We start from the raw sequence: 16,376 nt of genomic DNA on the forward strand, positions 1-16,376 counted from the left end.
TAGAAAGGGAACCTCCCCAAAGTTAGGGTTGGGGAAGGGTTTTGTTTTTGTCTTTTAGGAGAATGAAGGCTGAGGAACCTGAAGAACACTGGACAAATGAGACATCTGAAGAAAAAGGACAAATCATTCAGAAAAAAAAAATGTCCCATAAAAAGGATTTTCTGCAGTGATCCTTGACCATGCCTAACAGCAACTTTGGAATCTCCAAAAAGATAATGGGACCCCACAATGACATCAGAACAATGATAATGCCATTAAGCTGACAAACACAACCCAAAGATTAGCTTTGGACTACAAACTTCTCAGGACAATATCAGGATGGCGAGCTGAGATGATACTGCCTCACACTCACAGACTATTCCATTCAGGACTTGACCACAATCCTAAATTTTCTTTGTGTCCCCATAATACTACCACTGCCCCCAGTCAGCATGAAGTAGCTTAGAAAACTATGCCCATATTCCTTAAAAATGGATTATGAATGTTTGTCTTTTTTTAGGGGTTGGTTAAAAATTGCTATTGGTCATAGTCAATCTCTTTCTAAAAGAACAAAATGGGGATATGGTATAGAAATATATTATAAAGAAATGATAGGATAAAAAAATAGTTTATTGAATCTACTCTGAAAAAAAACAAGTTATAGATGTGATAAGATAAAAGACAGATTATTGAATCTACTCTAAAAGAAGAGATATAGAGATGATAGGATAAAGGGAAGATTATTGAATCTACTCTGAATAAAGGGAGAATATGAATATGATAAGATAAAAAGGTAGATTATTGAATCTAATTTTAAAAATCAAGTACTAGTTTAAAATATTTTACATTGGATTTAATTGTTGTACATTGTATACAAGTTTTGTGTATTGATACAAATTTGAGATTAATTTTGTTAGATTATACTGTACATATATTTCTACTCTTGTTCAAAGTTTTGTACCTATATAGTTCATTTAACAATGTAATGCAAATTGCTAGTCCTTAAAAGTTATTATTACCAACTAATTAGGATAATAAGGAATTGAAAGTTAGTAGTTAATTATTACAATCGAACTTGTAGTCACATTAGGTATATTTTCAAGGCATATTTACAAGGTATATCTGTATTCAAGGTACAGATATATTTTAGATAGCTTCAAACACTTCTGAGTTCTACAGAATATGGCATTTAAAATGTTTTAATAACAACATAGATTCTTTCTTTTTTTAATGACAATGAGACATGTTTGCTCCTGACAGCACCAATCTACTTCAGAGAAGATGATGGGCATTGAAGAAACTCCATATGGAGTTTGCTTTCTTTGTGGCAAAAGTTAGCCACTAGGCAAGAAAGTGCCCTTGCTTCGACTGCTGACAGTATGCTGTCCAAAAGGCCACAAAAGAAAGGACTGCCAAACTTTGCCATGACAAAGTAGGACAGCCCTTCAGAAAATCCTGTTTCACAGGTGAATCTGTCAGATATGCTAGGTCTGTAGGCTGAAGATGATGCCCCAATGTTGCAGAGAAACCTTGGGTGGCTGTCCAGGCAGCCAGTTGTTTCTGTCATTTCTCACATTTTTTGCAAATCACTTGTTTGCACTTCCTGCTTACTAAGATAATATTATTTCCCTCTTGGGTCTCTGATGGAGGTGAAGATTAGATAGTTATAGTTTTTTCCTTGTTAACAAATTCAGAAAAGAAACTCATTTAAAAGGTGTAAAGTGTATAAGTTTAAAAGACATCAAAAGATAGTATTCAATTGGTAATACAAGTTAGGATAGAGAAGTAGGTACAACATTTTAAACTAACCAAAATAGGATTTATAATGGAGTATTTTCTCTGAATTTGTTAAATTTTTATGGACTGGACATTGTTAATGTAATTCTTGACTGTATAAACTTATTGTAAATAGTTTTTCTTATATTAATTATAACCTTTTTTATTTTAGACAAAAGGGGGAAATGTGGTGATATTATCTATCTTAAAAAATTTGCTTGAAGATCACAGAACAGAACAAGCCACTAGATTAAACAGAGGCCAGGCAGTGGTGGCACACACCATTAATCTTATCACTTGTGAGGCAGAGGTCTGTCTGGATCTCTGTGAGTTCAAAGCCACCCTGGACTACATGAGATTGACTCAGTCTAGGAGAGAAAGCAGAGCCAGGCAGTAGTACTTTAATCCCAGTACTGGGAAGCACACACACCTTTAAACTCAGGAAGTGTTGACTGGGAGGAAAAAGTAATAAAAGGTGTGAGGCAACAGAAACTAAAGGCTTTTCAGCACAAGCATCTCTTTCAGCCAGAGGCTTTTTCAGGCTAATGAGTTGGTGAGGTAAGAGGTGGTGGCTATAGCTTGCTCTGCTTCTCTGATCTTTCACCTTTCACCCCAGTACCTGGTCCAGGTTTTTTATTAATAAGAAGTTTTAACATTCGTGTTATATAAAATCACATAGACCAAATCACTGAGATTTTTATAATCATAATGTATTCCCTAAATTCAGTATAACTTGGCATAGGCATTTAAACAGCATGACTCATACTTATTTCATCTCCTTCATTAGATGCTCTTCCCATTATTTGAATAAATACCTGACAAGAAGCAACTGGAAGTATGAAAGGTTTGCTGTGGCTCATGATTTGAGAGATCATGTGTGGAAAGCGTGGAGATGGGAGAAGCTTGTGGCTGTGAGACTGTGTCACATGGCACCATTAGGTAAAAACCAGCGAGAAAGAGAGATGGAAGAAAAATAGGGGCTAAGCTTTATTCTTCAAGGCCATCCCCATACCTGTGAGTTGCTTCCTCCATATGTACCTACCTCCCAAGATACCACAAATTCCAAAATCAGGAGTACCAGCAGGGAACCAAACATAGGAGGATACAAGCCATAACATCCCACCTATGATCCCACAGGCTCACAGGAATGTCAAATTGCAAATTATTTTAGTGCAATGGCCAAAAAAACCCTTTAGTTCTAACAGCTTTAATACTATGTGTAATCCTAAAGTTCAAAGTCTTCTAAAACTTAGACAATTCCTTACGTGTATGCCGTTGCAAATTTGAAAATAAAGCTATCCAACATACAATGGCATAGAGTAAATATTCCTATTCCAAAAAGGAGGAATGGGCATGATAAGGAAAGATTGGTCCAAAACATGATACAAACCCAGCAGCTGCTTTATCTCCATGTCTCTCATCTGGAACTGGTGATAACATCATTTGCAGATAAGGGGCTTGTTGAGACCCACTGCTCCAAATCTGCTGCCTACAGCTCACTCTCAGGCTTGCTCCAACTGGATGCCTACCATTTTCTGCAATGCTTATCCTGTATTTCTAGAATCTCTAGGATCCTGGGGTCTCGATTATAACTGAGACTTCATCTTAACATCTTCATGCACAATCTACTCTGGAACATTACATACAGAAATTGACTCTGGTAGAAGTTGCCTAGCTTCACATCCCTGATACCTGGGTGAAAACCCCCAAGTCCTCTTCACTCTGGTACTTTACATGCCTGCAAAACAAGCCATATTCTGCCAATAGCTTGAGATGTAGCCTGGTCTCAGTGGAACACAGCTATAGGTACTTCTGTGTGTCTTTATGGCCAGAACCTAGTAAACTGTTTCCTATGTGGCAGTTTTCTAGCATGATGGTCTAAGGCTCTGCTTTTCAAGTGTGCTCTGTTAGATGGAGTTTGTCCCAAGCAAGCTCTTGCCCTTAGGTGCAGTTCCTCTTGTTCTCCCAAAAAGTTCAAGATTTCTCCTAAATGGTGCTAGCTAATCACTTCATCCGATGTTGTCTGCATCGACCTCAGGCATGCTTCTTTTCCTTGACTAGGTCTATGTATTTTATATCTTTCTTTTTTTCTTTAACATCTTCCACTCACCGTAAATATGTGAAAATGCTATGAGCAATAATCATGTCATAGCCTTAATGTTATACTATTCAATTTTTTTCCAGTGGACAAATTTCACATTACTTTTAAATTCAGAGTCACTCAAGTTTTAGGACATGTGCAGAAAGCAGGCATATATTCTCCTATTCTAGCTCCTCATGAGATCCTTGCTCCCTGTGGGAAGTCTTTTCTATCCACATTTCTAGCATCATTCTTGTTTTCTTCATGCTAACCAGAATGATCCATTAAGTGCTTTTTGTAGCACTGTAGGGCTTTTCTAGGGTACTGCTGCTAGTTCTTCCTTTTTTTCCCCAACTTTGCAAACCAGATCAGAAAACCTGTGAGCAACATGACTGGACTAATCAAAACAATGATCCCACTTCTCTATACTAATGTGTTCATGACTTTTCTTACCAGTGAAAACAATTCCCAGCCAGGGATAAACTTAAGGGAAGAGATGTTTACTGTTGCTCATGACCTGGGGGATCAAAGCAATTGCAATGGAAGAGCAGTAGCATGGGGGTGGCTTGTGCATTCAGGCATGTGAGAGTACAATCCCATCCGCACTTAGGAAGCAGAGAGATCAAGGTAGAACTGTGCTGAGCTACAATCTAGGCTTGTCCTAGTGACCCTCAGAGGTGCTACAACTTCTAGAAATAGTGTCACAAGCCCAGACAAAAACACACAAACCTGTGGAGAGCAGTATTTTGCATCCAAACATCTCCTTCATAAATAGGGCAATTTGTATTTAGCATTCATGATAATAAAAACCTTATTACATTCTCATTGTAAGACAAAGCTTAGTTTATTAGAATAAAACATCAGAGGAAAGCTGTTGGTGTCAGGGTTCTCTGTGAGACATTGCATTGGCATAATCAATGTGAATAAACCAAAGGGGAATCTGTGTGTGAATATTCTAAAATAGACATCCAAACAATGGCCAAAATGTACATAAGACTATCACAGGCATTGCATAGGTCAGGCTTACTGTTATTCTGGCCTGAAGTAGGAACCATGACCTTTATTGTTTCAATTTTCTATCCCTAAAACTGAGAAGTTACAAGATTTATCAGCATAATGTTGGGATTGCTTAGACTGTTGATGACACATGCAATACCTCTCATGACTTTGGAGACTAGTATTCATTTTATGTTATTTAGGGAATGTACGTACAGATAGAATAAGATAGAACTCAGTTTTATCTCCTTCCAGTTGTCAGTTCCTTCTAATAAAATTTCTTAATGCTCCAAGGTTACATCATGGATAATGACTGAGTTTTGGATTGTGATTGAATGTGACAGTAAAAGCTAATAGTTTATCCCACTGTCTGCCACATAACATAAAGCTTAGCAATCACTCTCAGCATTGTCATAAATATTAACAATGCTTACATAATTAAATGTAAATACTGAGTCTAACATGAAACATTTTGGTTTCCACATTGGTGGAAATGATTGTTTCTATGACACTGTTTATGCTAGCTTCAATGATATCCTTGCTTATTTTCTTTTTCAAAGCTGACTAATCAATTCAGTGAAGGATTTTGAAATCATTTAAAAACATAGCTTCGGAAAATATCCGAAATAAAATGTTGCCAAAGATGAAGAATAAAAACATTACCATGGGATATTTTATGAAACAAAGATACAGAGCTACTTATCAAGACTGCCTAAAAGGTGAAACTAAGGAAACATGTGGCTTGTGTAGTTCTTAGTGTTCTTATGAAGTAATTTAGAGCTTCATTATATTTCTACTTTTCTAGACTGGTTCATATACATGGAGACTCAGAGATTTTCCTTTCTCCATTGAAACAATTAAATTTCTTGTTATTCTGTAAACTTAATGCTTGTCTCTGAAATTCCACAGATTATAATTTACATAGATGTGTTGTGGTTGGGATACCAAGATAGTTGACATTTTGTGTTTATGCCACAGATGGATATTAATGGCCTTATTTCGTCCTCATCACTGACAGCTTATAGATACTTCCTGTTGTGAGAGATATGAGTCCTTAAAAGAGCTGTTTAATTTCCTGAGCTTTAAGAAGTCAATTTGCTAAATTCATAACCTATGAGTTGAGAGGTAAATATTTTATTTTCTTTAAAATGAGACTAAAATAACAACCGTAAGTGGAGCCTATGATTTCTGAATGTCTTTTAAAAAAAATTCTTAGGGATGAGACAAATGGCTCAGTGGTTAGAAACCTTCACTGCTCTTGCAGAGAACCCAGATTTGGGTTCCAGACCCACATGGATGTCAACTGTAATTACAACTGAAGGGTTCTGATGCCTTCATCTGGCCTCCACACACTCAGTGAACATACAGTTAGACAGGCACAGGCACACACACAAAATTAAAAGAAAAATTGGTGCTTGGAAGAAGTTACACTAGGAACAGACAAATGAAATAGAAAGGATTTATCAGACATTCTTATAGAAAATAGCCACAGAACTGCAGCACAGAGCAGCAAATTCTGTTGCTACAGTCTGATTCTAACTGAATGGGACTATAAAAAATGAATGGAAGGTACTCATTGCCACCAGAATCAATAGAAGAACCCAGCTAGAATCCTCTAACCTTTGTTTTTAAGTCAGAAACCTTTGTTCTGTAGTCATGGTCACAGCTAATATTAGTTTTTAAAGGGGAACTTTGGCATATTCCTCTTCGATGACTGCATTTTACATAGATATCTGTTAGCATATGCAATATATCACCAGTAATATGTAATTATTTGTAAGTATATTACTATGTAGAGAATGAATATAAAAATCTTGTTTGATAATATTAATTTCATCCATTAATACTAGGAGAGCTAGTATTATATCTTAAAATATTTTATAATATTTACTTGTGTGCATATGAGGGCATGGAGGCAAGCCAGAGCATGCACATAGACATCAGAGGACAACTTGCTGGAATCAGCTCTCTCCTTCTACCTTGTGGGTCTCATGAATTGAAAAACTCTCAGGTTTGGTAGTAAGTGTACTAACCCACTGAGCCTTCTCTCTGGTCCCTATTGCTCTTAAATGAAGTAATGATATCACTGTCATCTATATTTTGACATATACTGTCCTATTTCTATTTCATTCTTGTAATTATTAGAGGTGGGTTTTCATGTACCTCCTAAGGAATCTTCTTTCAGGACTCAGAGCAAATGCTTTAGGTGGGTAGTAATTAAGCCATTAGAGGTATTGCATTCAATCACTCGTGGTCAGTTTTGAAAGGTTGATGATGGGCTCACATGACAGAGGTTGACCAGTAAACTGAAAATTAACTTAAAAGAATGGATGAGACATGAGATGCATAGTGTGCTCATAGCCTAGTATAGTTAATGCCTTGATGCATTGTCAAAATAGCTGCCATGCAATATAATAAGAAATAAATACAATATAGGGAGAGAAAGAGAGAACATGCAGGTATGGCAAGCCATCAGAAGTCCATACCAGGAAACACAGCAGGATTGTATTTTATTCTCTTCTGGTTAGATTGTCTCATCTTGGCACATCTAGAGTCATATGGGAAGAGAAACATCCACTGAGAAAATGTCTCCTTCAGATTCTTTGTAGGAGACTCTCTGGCCCATTTTCTAGTTGGGAGATGTGGGCACAGCCCACTGTGGGCAGTGCCATCCCTGGGCAGGTGTCCTTAAACTGTGCCAAGCCAGACAATCAAGCCACGTCACTGGCAGTCACTCTGGGTCAGAGATATTAGCAATTGCCACAAATATTAAAAGTAACTGTTGGGCTAATGTTAATAAGTGAAACAAATGTAGTGTGGATTTTGTGTAATAGAATTAAGAATGTGAAACTCCTGTACCAGATTTAAGATTTCTTTATTCTTTATTACTGATTTTTTACCCATATCTAACTACTTTTTTTTAAATCACTGTCACAGTGCTGTGTCAGTCACAGAAAAAGAATTATCCTTTAAAAAAACAGTTAAGCTATCTTTAAAAAAATAAGCAGAACTTTATTTTAGTTTTTTTGAAAAGTAATTATGTAGTCAGGAATGGTGGAATAGGCCTGCAAACCCAGCATTAGGCAGGTGGAGGAAGAAAGATTGAAAGTTCAAGGTCATTATCAGCTACATAGATCAATTCAAGGCTAGCCTGAGCTACATAAGACTGTCTCACAGAACAAAACAAAACAAAACAAAACACACAGTTGTTTTGAATTTGACAGGTACAATGAAAAAAATAGCTTAATTTATTTTGTAACAAAAATATAATGTTTTTTATTTAACTTATTCAGGCTAATTTCACTTCTTCATTCAGATTAATATTAAAATAAATTAACAAAGTTATTATTGGCAAAGCCTCATAGACTAAAGCAATAAGCTTGAGCTATATATATTGTAGAGTAAATGATAATTCAAATAATTTCATTATATTATGTTTAAAACTATTATGTTTAAAACTAGTAAAATATGGTTTTAAAGTCTAAGGTCAATTTTATTTTAGAAGAAAAAGTTATGAAAAATGCAGAGAAGTAATTTTTGAGTTTCGTATGAAAATGAAAGGTTAAATTAAAGGGCTTAAATATAAAGTCTACAAGTCATAAAATCTCTCAAAAGTTAAGGAGGTTATTTTAATCAACTGCTTCAAGGAAAACTAATGGAATACTCTGGATCTAAATCATCTAAATGCCCTGAAAAGCAATATGTTCAAATTTAGATATGAACTATCAATTTACTGAGGATTGCATATAAAGATATATTCTGAAGCAAGAGACAGCACGAGGAGATTTTATTCTTGATTCATTTTCTGTTTGACTTGCTAGCATGAATTATTTCTAAAAAGAAAAAAAGTTGCCAACGTTAGAGAGATTGCAATGAGCTTTGGGGTAAGGATATTGAAAAGTGTACTGTGTCACGTTATCCATTTCAAATTCTCATCAGGGTGGCAATAAGCTAACAGAGTGACAATATTTGATATGGTATGTTCTCACTTGTCACTGAAGAGAGATCACCCCACTATGTAAAGAAATTACCCTCATGATGAACGTAAATTCCTGGAAGAAAATATATTTTTGTCAAGAATAATCTTGATAACCACTAACATTCACTATCAGCAAGGACACATCAGCTTTGTGTTTATTTATGACCCCCTCCCTGAACTTGAAAACAAGATCACAAATGTAATTTCTTCACTCCATTAATTTTTACTATACCCCTGTGACCTAGATATTTATTAATGCTAAACTAAAGTATTAACATTAACTGGCTTGAAACATGTTTGTAGCTATTCCATTGGGGAGAACTTAATGTGAAAATTTTCATGAGTAGACAGTTAAAACGTGCCTATGCAGGACAGGATAGGAGGAAATAAAGAATCTCTTTTGAGTTAGCCATCCAAATCCATTAGCTGCTACTCAAAATTAGAATATATATTCTAATTATAGCTCTGTATATAGATATATCAGTAAATTAAATGAATTACTTCATGACTACCTTTAGAGAATAGATTAGGCTTTACGTCAGGCTAATTAAATTTGCTGGTGATTCATGTGGGGATGTTGCTGAAATTGCAATACAAGCTTCAGATGAGAAATATTATGAGAATTTGTCAAAAAAATTATTTCTTTTGAAGTAGAACCTTTAATTTCTCTCTTCCTCTGCTTTGGCCTCTAGGAATCTCAGGGAAGTATTTGCTTTAACTACAATGATTAAGAGACTTTCTGGAACATGCTAATCTCTATCTGATGTGCAGTGTATTTCATGAGGATTTGTATGTGTATCCCTTGATTTTTTTTTTTATCAGAACTCATATATCTCAAGTCAAAAAGTCACATTTTTAAGATCTTCAGAATAAACATGCCAATAAAACAAATTGGAACAATTATTGTATAAACATGTTATTGGCAAGTGAATAGGAAGAAAACTTCTGGAGAATTTAAATTTGTTTTATACTTGCTTAATTTTAAACACAATATATATAGCTTTTTCCTTCCTCCCTCCCTCCCTCCCTACCTCCCTCTCTCCCTCCCTCCCTCCCTCCCTCCCTCTCTCCCTCCCTCCCTCCCTCCCTCTCTTCCTCCCTCCCTCCCTCCCTTCCTTCTTTCCTTCCTTCCTTCCTTCCTTTCATTTTTTTTAAATTGCTGGTAAACAGGACCAATATTTATGTCCTCACCAACTTTTGTCTTCAAAAGCTAGAGCCTGAGGTGATGTTGTCAGCGTTTGATAATAGAAAGTGCTATCTTTGTCTGATCTCAGACTCACATGGAACATTTAGCTTTCTGGATCCTAACTGGACAAGCCAGTAAGGACCACTATTACTATGACAAAGATTTCCTAAGCCCTGATGGTTCTTAAATATCCACAAAGAAAGTTAAATAGTTCTTTACTTTGAATAATGAGAAGAAATATGGAATGTAGTGATTTCTATACTTAATTTTCTTACTACAATTTACTTTTGCTAACTCATATAGTTGTGAAAATAAACCACAGTGCCACAGTTGATAAGGTCAGAATATGAAGATTATTTAGATTATAATGCAGTTTTAAGTCTCCAAGAAATACTAAAAAATCAAATTTAGATAGAATAAAAATGTGAAATGCCATATCTCTTTGAAAATAACCATTCTACTCAACAGAAGGGTAGAAGGAGGGGTTGCACATTTGATTTCCTGAGCTATTTTGTTATTGTGAATACAAAACCCTATTAAGAGTCTATGATTTACCACAAATGATTCTATAAAATAAAAATAATGGAGTCAGGCTACTCTTTTTTGAATTCTAAATACATCTTTTTGAAACTGGCCAAAGCAATGTTAAAAAAAAATAGGATTTTGATTTTTCTAGGACCTCACTCAGACTTCTCCAAATTGATTCTATTTCTAGCTCTTCATTCTTTTTCCTCTTCTCACTTTTATAAGAGGGTGTCTGGATCTCAAGTTAATTTTAGAAATGACACAAGGATGATGCTATGAAGCAAAATCAATTACCTACTTCATTCCTCAGAATTTAAATTAACTTAAAAATCATTTTGATAACTTATATGATGAATATAGTTATATGTATTAATTCAAGGAGTCCTCGTCCCCCCTTTCAATTTTTCCTGATTGTAATCCTCAAGAATTTAAATTCAAATAGGATTACTTACTATCAAATAATATTAAACTTTTCACATGGTAGACTATTCTCCATTTGGTGTAAGCTTCTCCATCAATGAAGGACTTTCACAAATTTTTAAAGGATCTATGCATCTGGTTAATCATATCTTTGATGTACTTTAGGTATATTTATATATAAGATAATGCCTCCTTTTCTAATGGGTTATATTCAGTAAAAGGCGGCACTGGGTGATCTTGTCATTGTGCAAATATCATGAGGTGTAATTGTACCAACCAAGACAGCTGTGGCTTTCCAGGCAATGTAACCTTACAGAAGACCAGTCATGTATGTAATGCCAATGACCAAAATACAGTGACATGTTGTCTACATGAGCTTGTGTGTGAGTGTGTGTGCATGTGTGCATGAGCCTGTGTGTGCATGAGCCTGTGTGTGTGTGTGTGTGTGTGTGTGTGTGTGTGTGTGAGAGAGAGAGAGAGAGAGAGAGAGAGAGAGAGAGAGAGAGAGAGAGAGAGAGAGAGAGAGAGAGAGAGAGAGAGAGAGTTTCATTTAATCAAAATCACTATGGGAGTTACAGTCACTATCTGTATATTTCTTTAGTTTCTAAAACATGCAGAACTTCTGAAATGTGCTAATTACATGCTTTGATAGCCTGTAGGAAATAGCAATTATGAAGCATAGAAGAAGGAGCCAAGCAGGTAAAGGACATCTTCTAAACCCATCTACTTTCATGAATGAGTTTTTAATGCACAAGAATAGGACATTGAGTTTATTTGGGATCTAGCATGTATTCCAGGGAATGTGAAGATATCCTCAGAAGAAATTGGATGTTTTTCTAGTTTTAATTCAGACTATGGTGTAACACTATTTTAAAATTCATTCGTAAGCTTTATAACTGAAAGTTTAAATTTGTGCATATACACTATAGCCAAAATAATCTTACTTTACTCACAGGCAAACTGAAGTGTGGCTTCTCGACTGAGAATACTTCCAAAAGTATTGGTGGCTAAACACTGGTAAAGCCCGGAATCCCTAACTTCACTTGGATTGCTTATGATGAAGGTCCCATCTATCAAACTGTAGCGATAGTCACTTTCCAGATCGATTTCTGTTCCATTCCGGAGCCATCTTAGGAAAATATCAGAAGACAAATTCATTAAATTATGTGAGGCATGATGATACTTCTTAGGAGTGCACACATACACACACACACACACACACACACACACACACACACACACACACACACGAATGGCAGGGTCTCACTATATAGTTCTGACTGAACTTGAACGCAAAGATGCCCCCTGCCTCTTCCTTTCTTGAGGAATTGTTTAAGGCTAAAGAAAAACAATGCATAATTCATTTTTACCTGTAAGTAGGAGTAGGGTTGCCACGAACTTCGCAGTTCAGGGCGACCTTCTTTTCATCAGAGTCAGTTGGAAAAATGACATCTTCAGGTTCTTGCACAAATATTGGCCCATAGTCCACACTTTCTGCAAAGACCAAAACATGTGCGCTTTAAAATTATTCAGTGTACAAGGTCAATTCATTCCTGACTATATTTTATTCAAAATTCTTGATCTCCCTTTTTATTCAGCAATCAAATTTATGAAAGAAGGCATAGGTAATATATTTTGTAGAGTACTAAAATAATTCTTATCTAAATGTATCTTCACGTATGATACACAAGATGAGAACATCACAAATATATATCTATATTTCATTTTAAATCTCTCAAAGCCATGAAGAAATAATATAAGAACGTTTCAAAATTTCTTACAGTTTGTGAAATTCTTGAATGTTAAAAGTAACATGCAACAAGGAAAGTTTCCAGATTCATATTGCGCCATAAGAGCTGTAGATATAAAATTGTTCATTTCCATGCATTCTTTGATTTATATTACTATTTTTTAAGTTATAATTTTCATTTACTGTTGGAAATTTTCAAACAATTAAACAATGTGTTTTGATCAAATACATCCCCTATTCCCTCCCTTTCAACTTCTCCCATATACTCTCATCATTTTTCTTCCCCCAGCCTTTCTGTTCTTTCAGTCCATTGAGGCCAGTGTGTGCATGGGACTGGAGCCAGGCCCTGTTACTAGGCAACTACCAGTGGTCACATCCCTGAAGAACCAAGGCTAGCCTTGAATTCACTATCTCCTCCAGTTAGTCTCCCCAGGACTGGGATTATAGGTATGTGCCAGCGTGCACTGTTTATCCAGTGTATATTTCCCTCATTCACCGGGTAGTCCTGCTTACTTAAGGCTCAAGTGGAAGGAAAAATGATATAATGCAAACAGACATGTTTTTTTTTTATCAGAATTAATACACATCTCCCAAAGAATGCAAATACACAAATTGAAATCTGAAAGATCTGTATACTACATGTTTAAGAATAGATAAACACTGGATATATGATCAGTCAAAGGAGAAAAGGCATCACGTTCTGGGGGTTTGTAATTTAGAGCTTTATCTCTACTGTTACTTCTTCCCTCCATCTTTTCATCCCTCCTTCCCTCTCTCCTCTTATGTTTTCACATTTATAAAGATTTCGTGTAATTTATCTAGCTCTGATATCAGCATTGTGTTTTTTTCCAACTGAAAAGTGAACTCTCTGAAAACCTCTGAGAAGACTTTGCTATACCAGTCACATGGTGAGTCAGTTCTTACTCGTTTTCTAAAGATTTAAAATTAAATTCTTCAAACTGTCAACCTAGGGCAAAAGAAATAAAAGCATGAAAGGTTCCATCAAACCAGAGAAGTGTGCTTGTTTGTTATGAGTAAAATCACCCGTGTGCGGTGATGACTGCTTTTGTGAATCATCGTCAGTTTCCAGAGCATCTGAACCCTTTCCCAACTCTCTATTATTCCATGTGTTGCCATGAGGCCATAACCAACCCAAACAACAGAAAAAAACACAGGAAATAAAATCCAGAAAAGCAAAGTACATAAAATGCTAAATTATGGAATGCCTGCTTTCTCCTTTTTTGGCATTGTGGCATTCTTTTTAATTTTAAAAATACTTTATTATTGTAAGGGTTTTAACCATTATTAATAAAGTGCTAAGTATCTACAGCTACATTATAATGTTAGTGTTCATTGTCTTTGAATTGTCAGACTTATGCTTCAGGAGTTAGACTTCCCTCAAGAGAGTTGCTTGAAATTAGTTGTGATCTGCTTGTTGCTGCATAGGTGATCATCAACAGATGGATGGGTAATTGAAGTGTTCCACAAATACACAATCAATAACTAAACTGTGCCACAAATACACAATCAATAACTAAACTGTGCCACAAATATACAATGGATAATTAAAGCGTGTACGCAAATATACAATTGGTAATTAAAGTGTGCCACAAATATACAATGGGTACTTAAAGTTTGCGATAAATACACAATTGGTAACTAAAATGTGCCACAATACAAAATGGGATTTTATTTAGCCACAAAGAAGAGTGAAATCATGACATTTCCAGAAAAATTCATGAAAATAAAAATAATTATGTTAAGTGAAATAATCCTAGCTTAGAAAGACAAATAGGACTTTTTTATGTATAACTGTAAATATTCTCTCTCCCCTTTCTCTCCTCCCCTCCCCACTCTCTCTGTCTCTGTCTCTGTCTCTCTCTCTCTCTCTCACACACACACACACACACACACACACACACACACACGAGTGTCAGTGCACGTCATTAACTGAAAGAGGCCATGAGAGAGGAAGAGGATACTGTGAGTAGAGCATAGAGGGGCACATGTGCCATGAGTGATGAAGGGAGGCTACTGGGGAAAGAGTGGCCAAGGAAGGAAGAAGGGTGATGTCGGGGCAGCAACAGATGAGGAAAACATCAAAGCATGTCTGAAATGTCAAGATAAAACTCAATATTTTATGCCAATTTAAAAACAGACTGTCAATATTGTAATTCTTGGTATAGATCACACCTTTTAATCATATTTCTTATTATATGATTTATTAAGCCCCCAATCCTATTTTTCTTTTTCTAAGTATCTTAATTTTCTGGTAGAAAGCAAACACACACACACACACACACACACACACACACACACACACACACACACACACACACTTATTAATTCATAGGTGTTAGTGACTCTTGTTTTGTGTTTTCCTAAAACTGATTTTCACAAATTATCCTCATTTTTTGACTCCTGTGCTTGACGATAGCTCAGGAGCAGAGCGCTTATCTAAAATAGAAAAGACTCTATGACCTGAGAGCCTGCTTTCTCTTTGACTTCGGGCAGTCGTAAAGCCATGTAGGAACTTGTCTCAGTTCTGGTGCCCTCTCTCCACACTGCTCCACACACCATCATCCTCAGTCTACACAGAGACCTCCTCTCAGCCATGCTAACCAACCACAAGACAAGCAAGACAAAGCCACCCATCCCTCCCTTCTTTAAACACCAGAACCCCTGCTCTCCTCAGAGAGCTTCAGAACAGGAACAATGATTCTCACTCCTTGGCACACATATTGCAATATCAGCCTCTACATCTGTACTAGTTTGGGGATTTCTGTGCAATGGCTTTTTGCCTTATAGAAAAAAGTGTACATCAAGCTAGGGCTCAAATTGTTGGAGCTGAAATATAGAAGTCAAAACTTAAGGTCAACTCTGGCTTATTTGGGATAGCTCTCCACTAGGTCAAGAGGTGGTATCTATGGAGGTGAGCAGGAGCTAGGTTGGCAGATCAGAGAGGAATAAACTTGAGATGCTTGAAATATGTTTGTGATTCACAGAGCCATGCTACATTAAATGTGTACTTTCCTTTTTGGGTATTTCTGAGCTACAGAGGCAACCTCAGCCACCAGAGGCTCAGCAAACTTAGGAGATGAGGTTGTGTTGGGAACGATGGGTTACACATCTACCCAGCTCTGCCAGCTATCCTAAGAGCACAAGCTTCGTGCACTCCTTCCATTATTCTTAACTGAAATTCATGATTACTGCAAAATAATTATACATAGAATGATTGAAACCTAATAGAAAGACAAAGTATTATTTAAATATTAAATATATTAAAAAATATTATTTTATGAAAATATTAAATAAATATTAAAAATATTATTTAATCAAGTATGTAACATTCAAGGAGAAATTATAACATATGACAAAAAGATAAACAAGAATTTTGTTTTAATTTTTCATAAAAGATCCATGAATGAAATCACTTAAAATATAAATCGATCTGGGTATGTGATGTTGATAAAACAAACATGAAATTGTTAGGTAATATAATTTTAAAGAACTCACTCTGTCAGATATGCTCACAAAAGTTAGTGAGTTGTGTATAGTTTGTACAGTTTTACATCGATATAGTCATTATATTTAAAAATACCTTGCATGTAAAAATACAAATGAGATTATTTCCTAATAATTATAAACAGAACTCCCTCTTATGACAGTGTCTGCTATGACATCC

The 16,376-nt window shown here is 35.8% G+C and overlaps 1 protein-coding gene across 1 annotated transcript in view; it reads right to left on the bottom strand.

The window, feature by feature from the left end:
* Positions 1-16,376, bottom strand: part of Cntn5 (contactin 5) — a 1,160,177-nt gene that overhangs the window by 436,791 nt on the left and 707,010 nt on the right. Inside the window, exons 5-6 of the mRNA XM_042280381.2 lie at positions 12,312-12,435; positions 11,895-12,070 (exon numbers count right to left, since the gene is read on the bottom strand). Coding sequence (XP_042136315.1) covers positions 11,895-12,070; positions 12,312-12,435 — 300 coding nt within the window. The remainder of the gene's footprint in view (positions 1-11,894; positions 12,071-12,311; positions 12,436-16,376) is intronic.

This window comes from Peromyscus maniculatus, chromosome 7 (genome assembly GCF_049852395.1).
Source record: "Peromyscus maniculatus bairdii isolate BWxNUB_F1_BW_parent chromosome 7, HU_Pman_BW_mat_3.1, whole genome shotgun sequence".
Classification (NCBI taxonomy): Eukaryota; Metazoa; Chordata; class Mammalia; order Rodentia; family Cricetidae; genus Peromyscus; species Peromyscus maniculatus.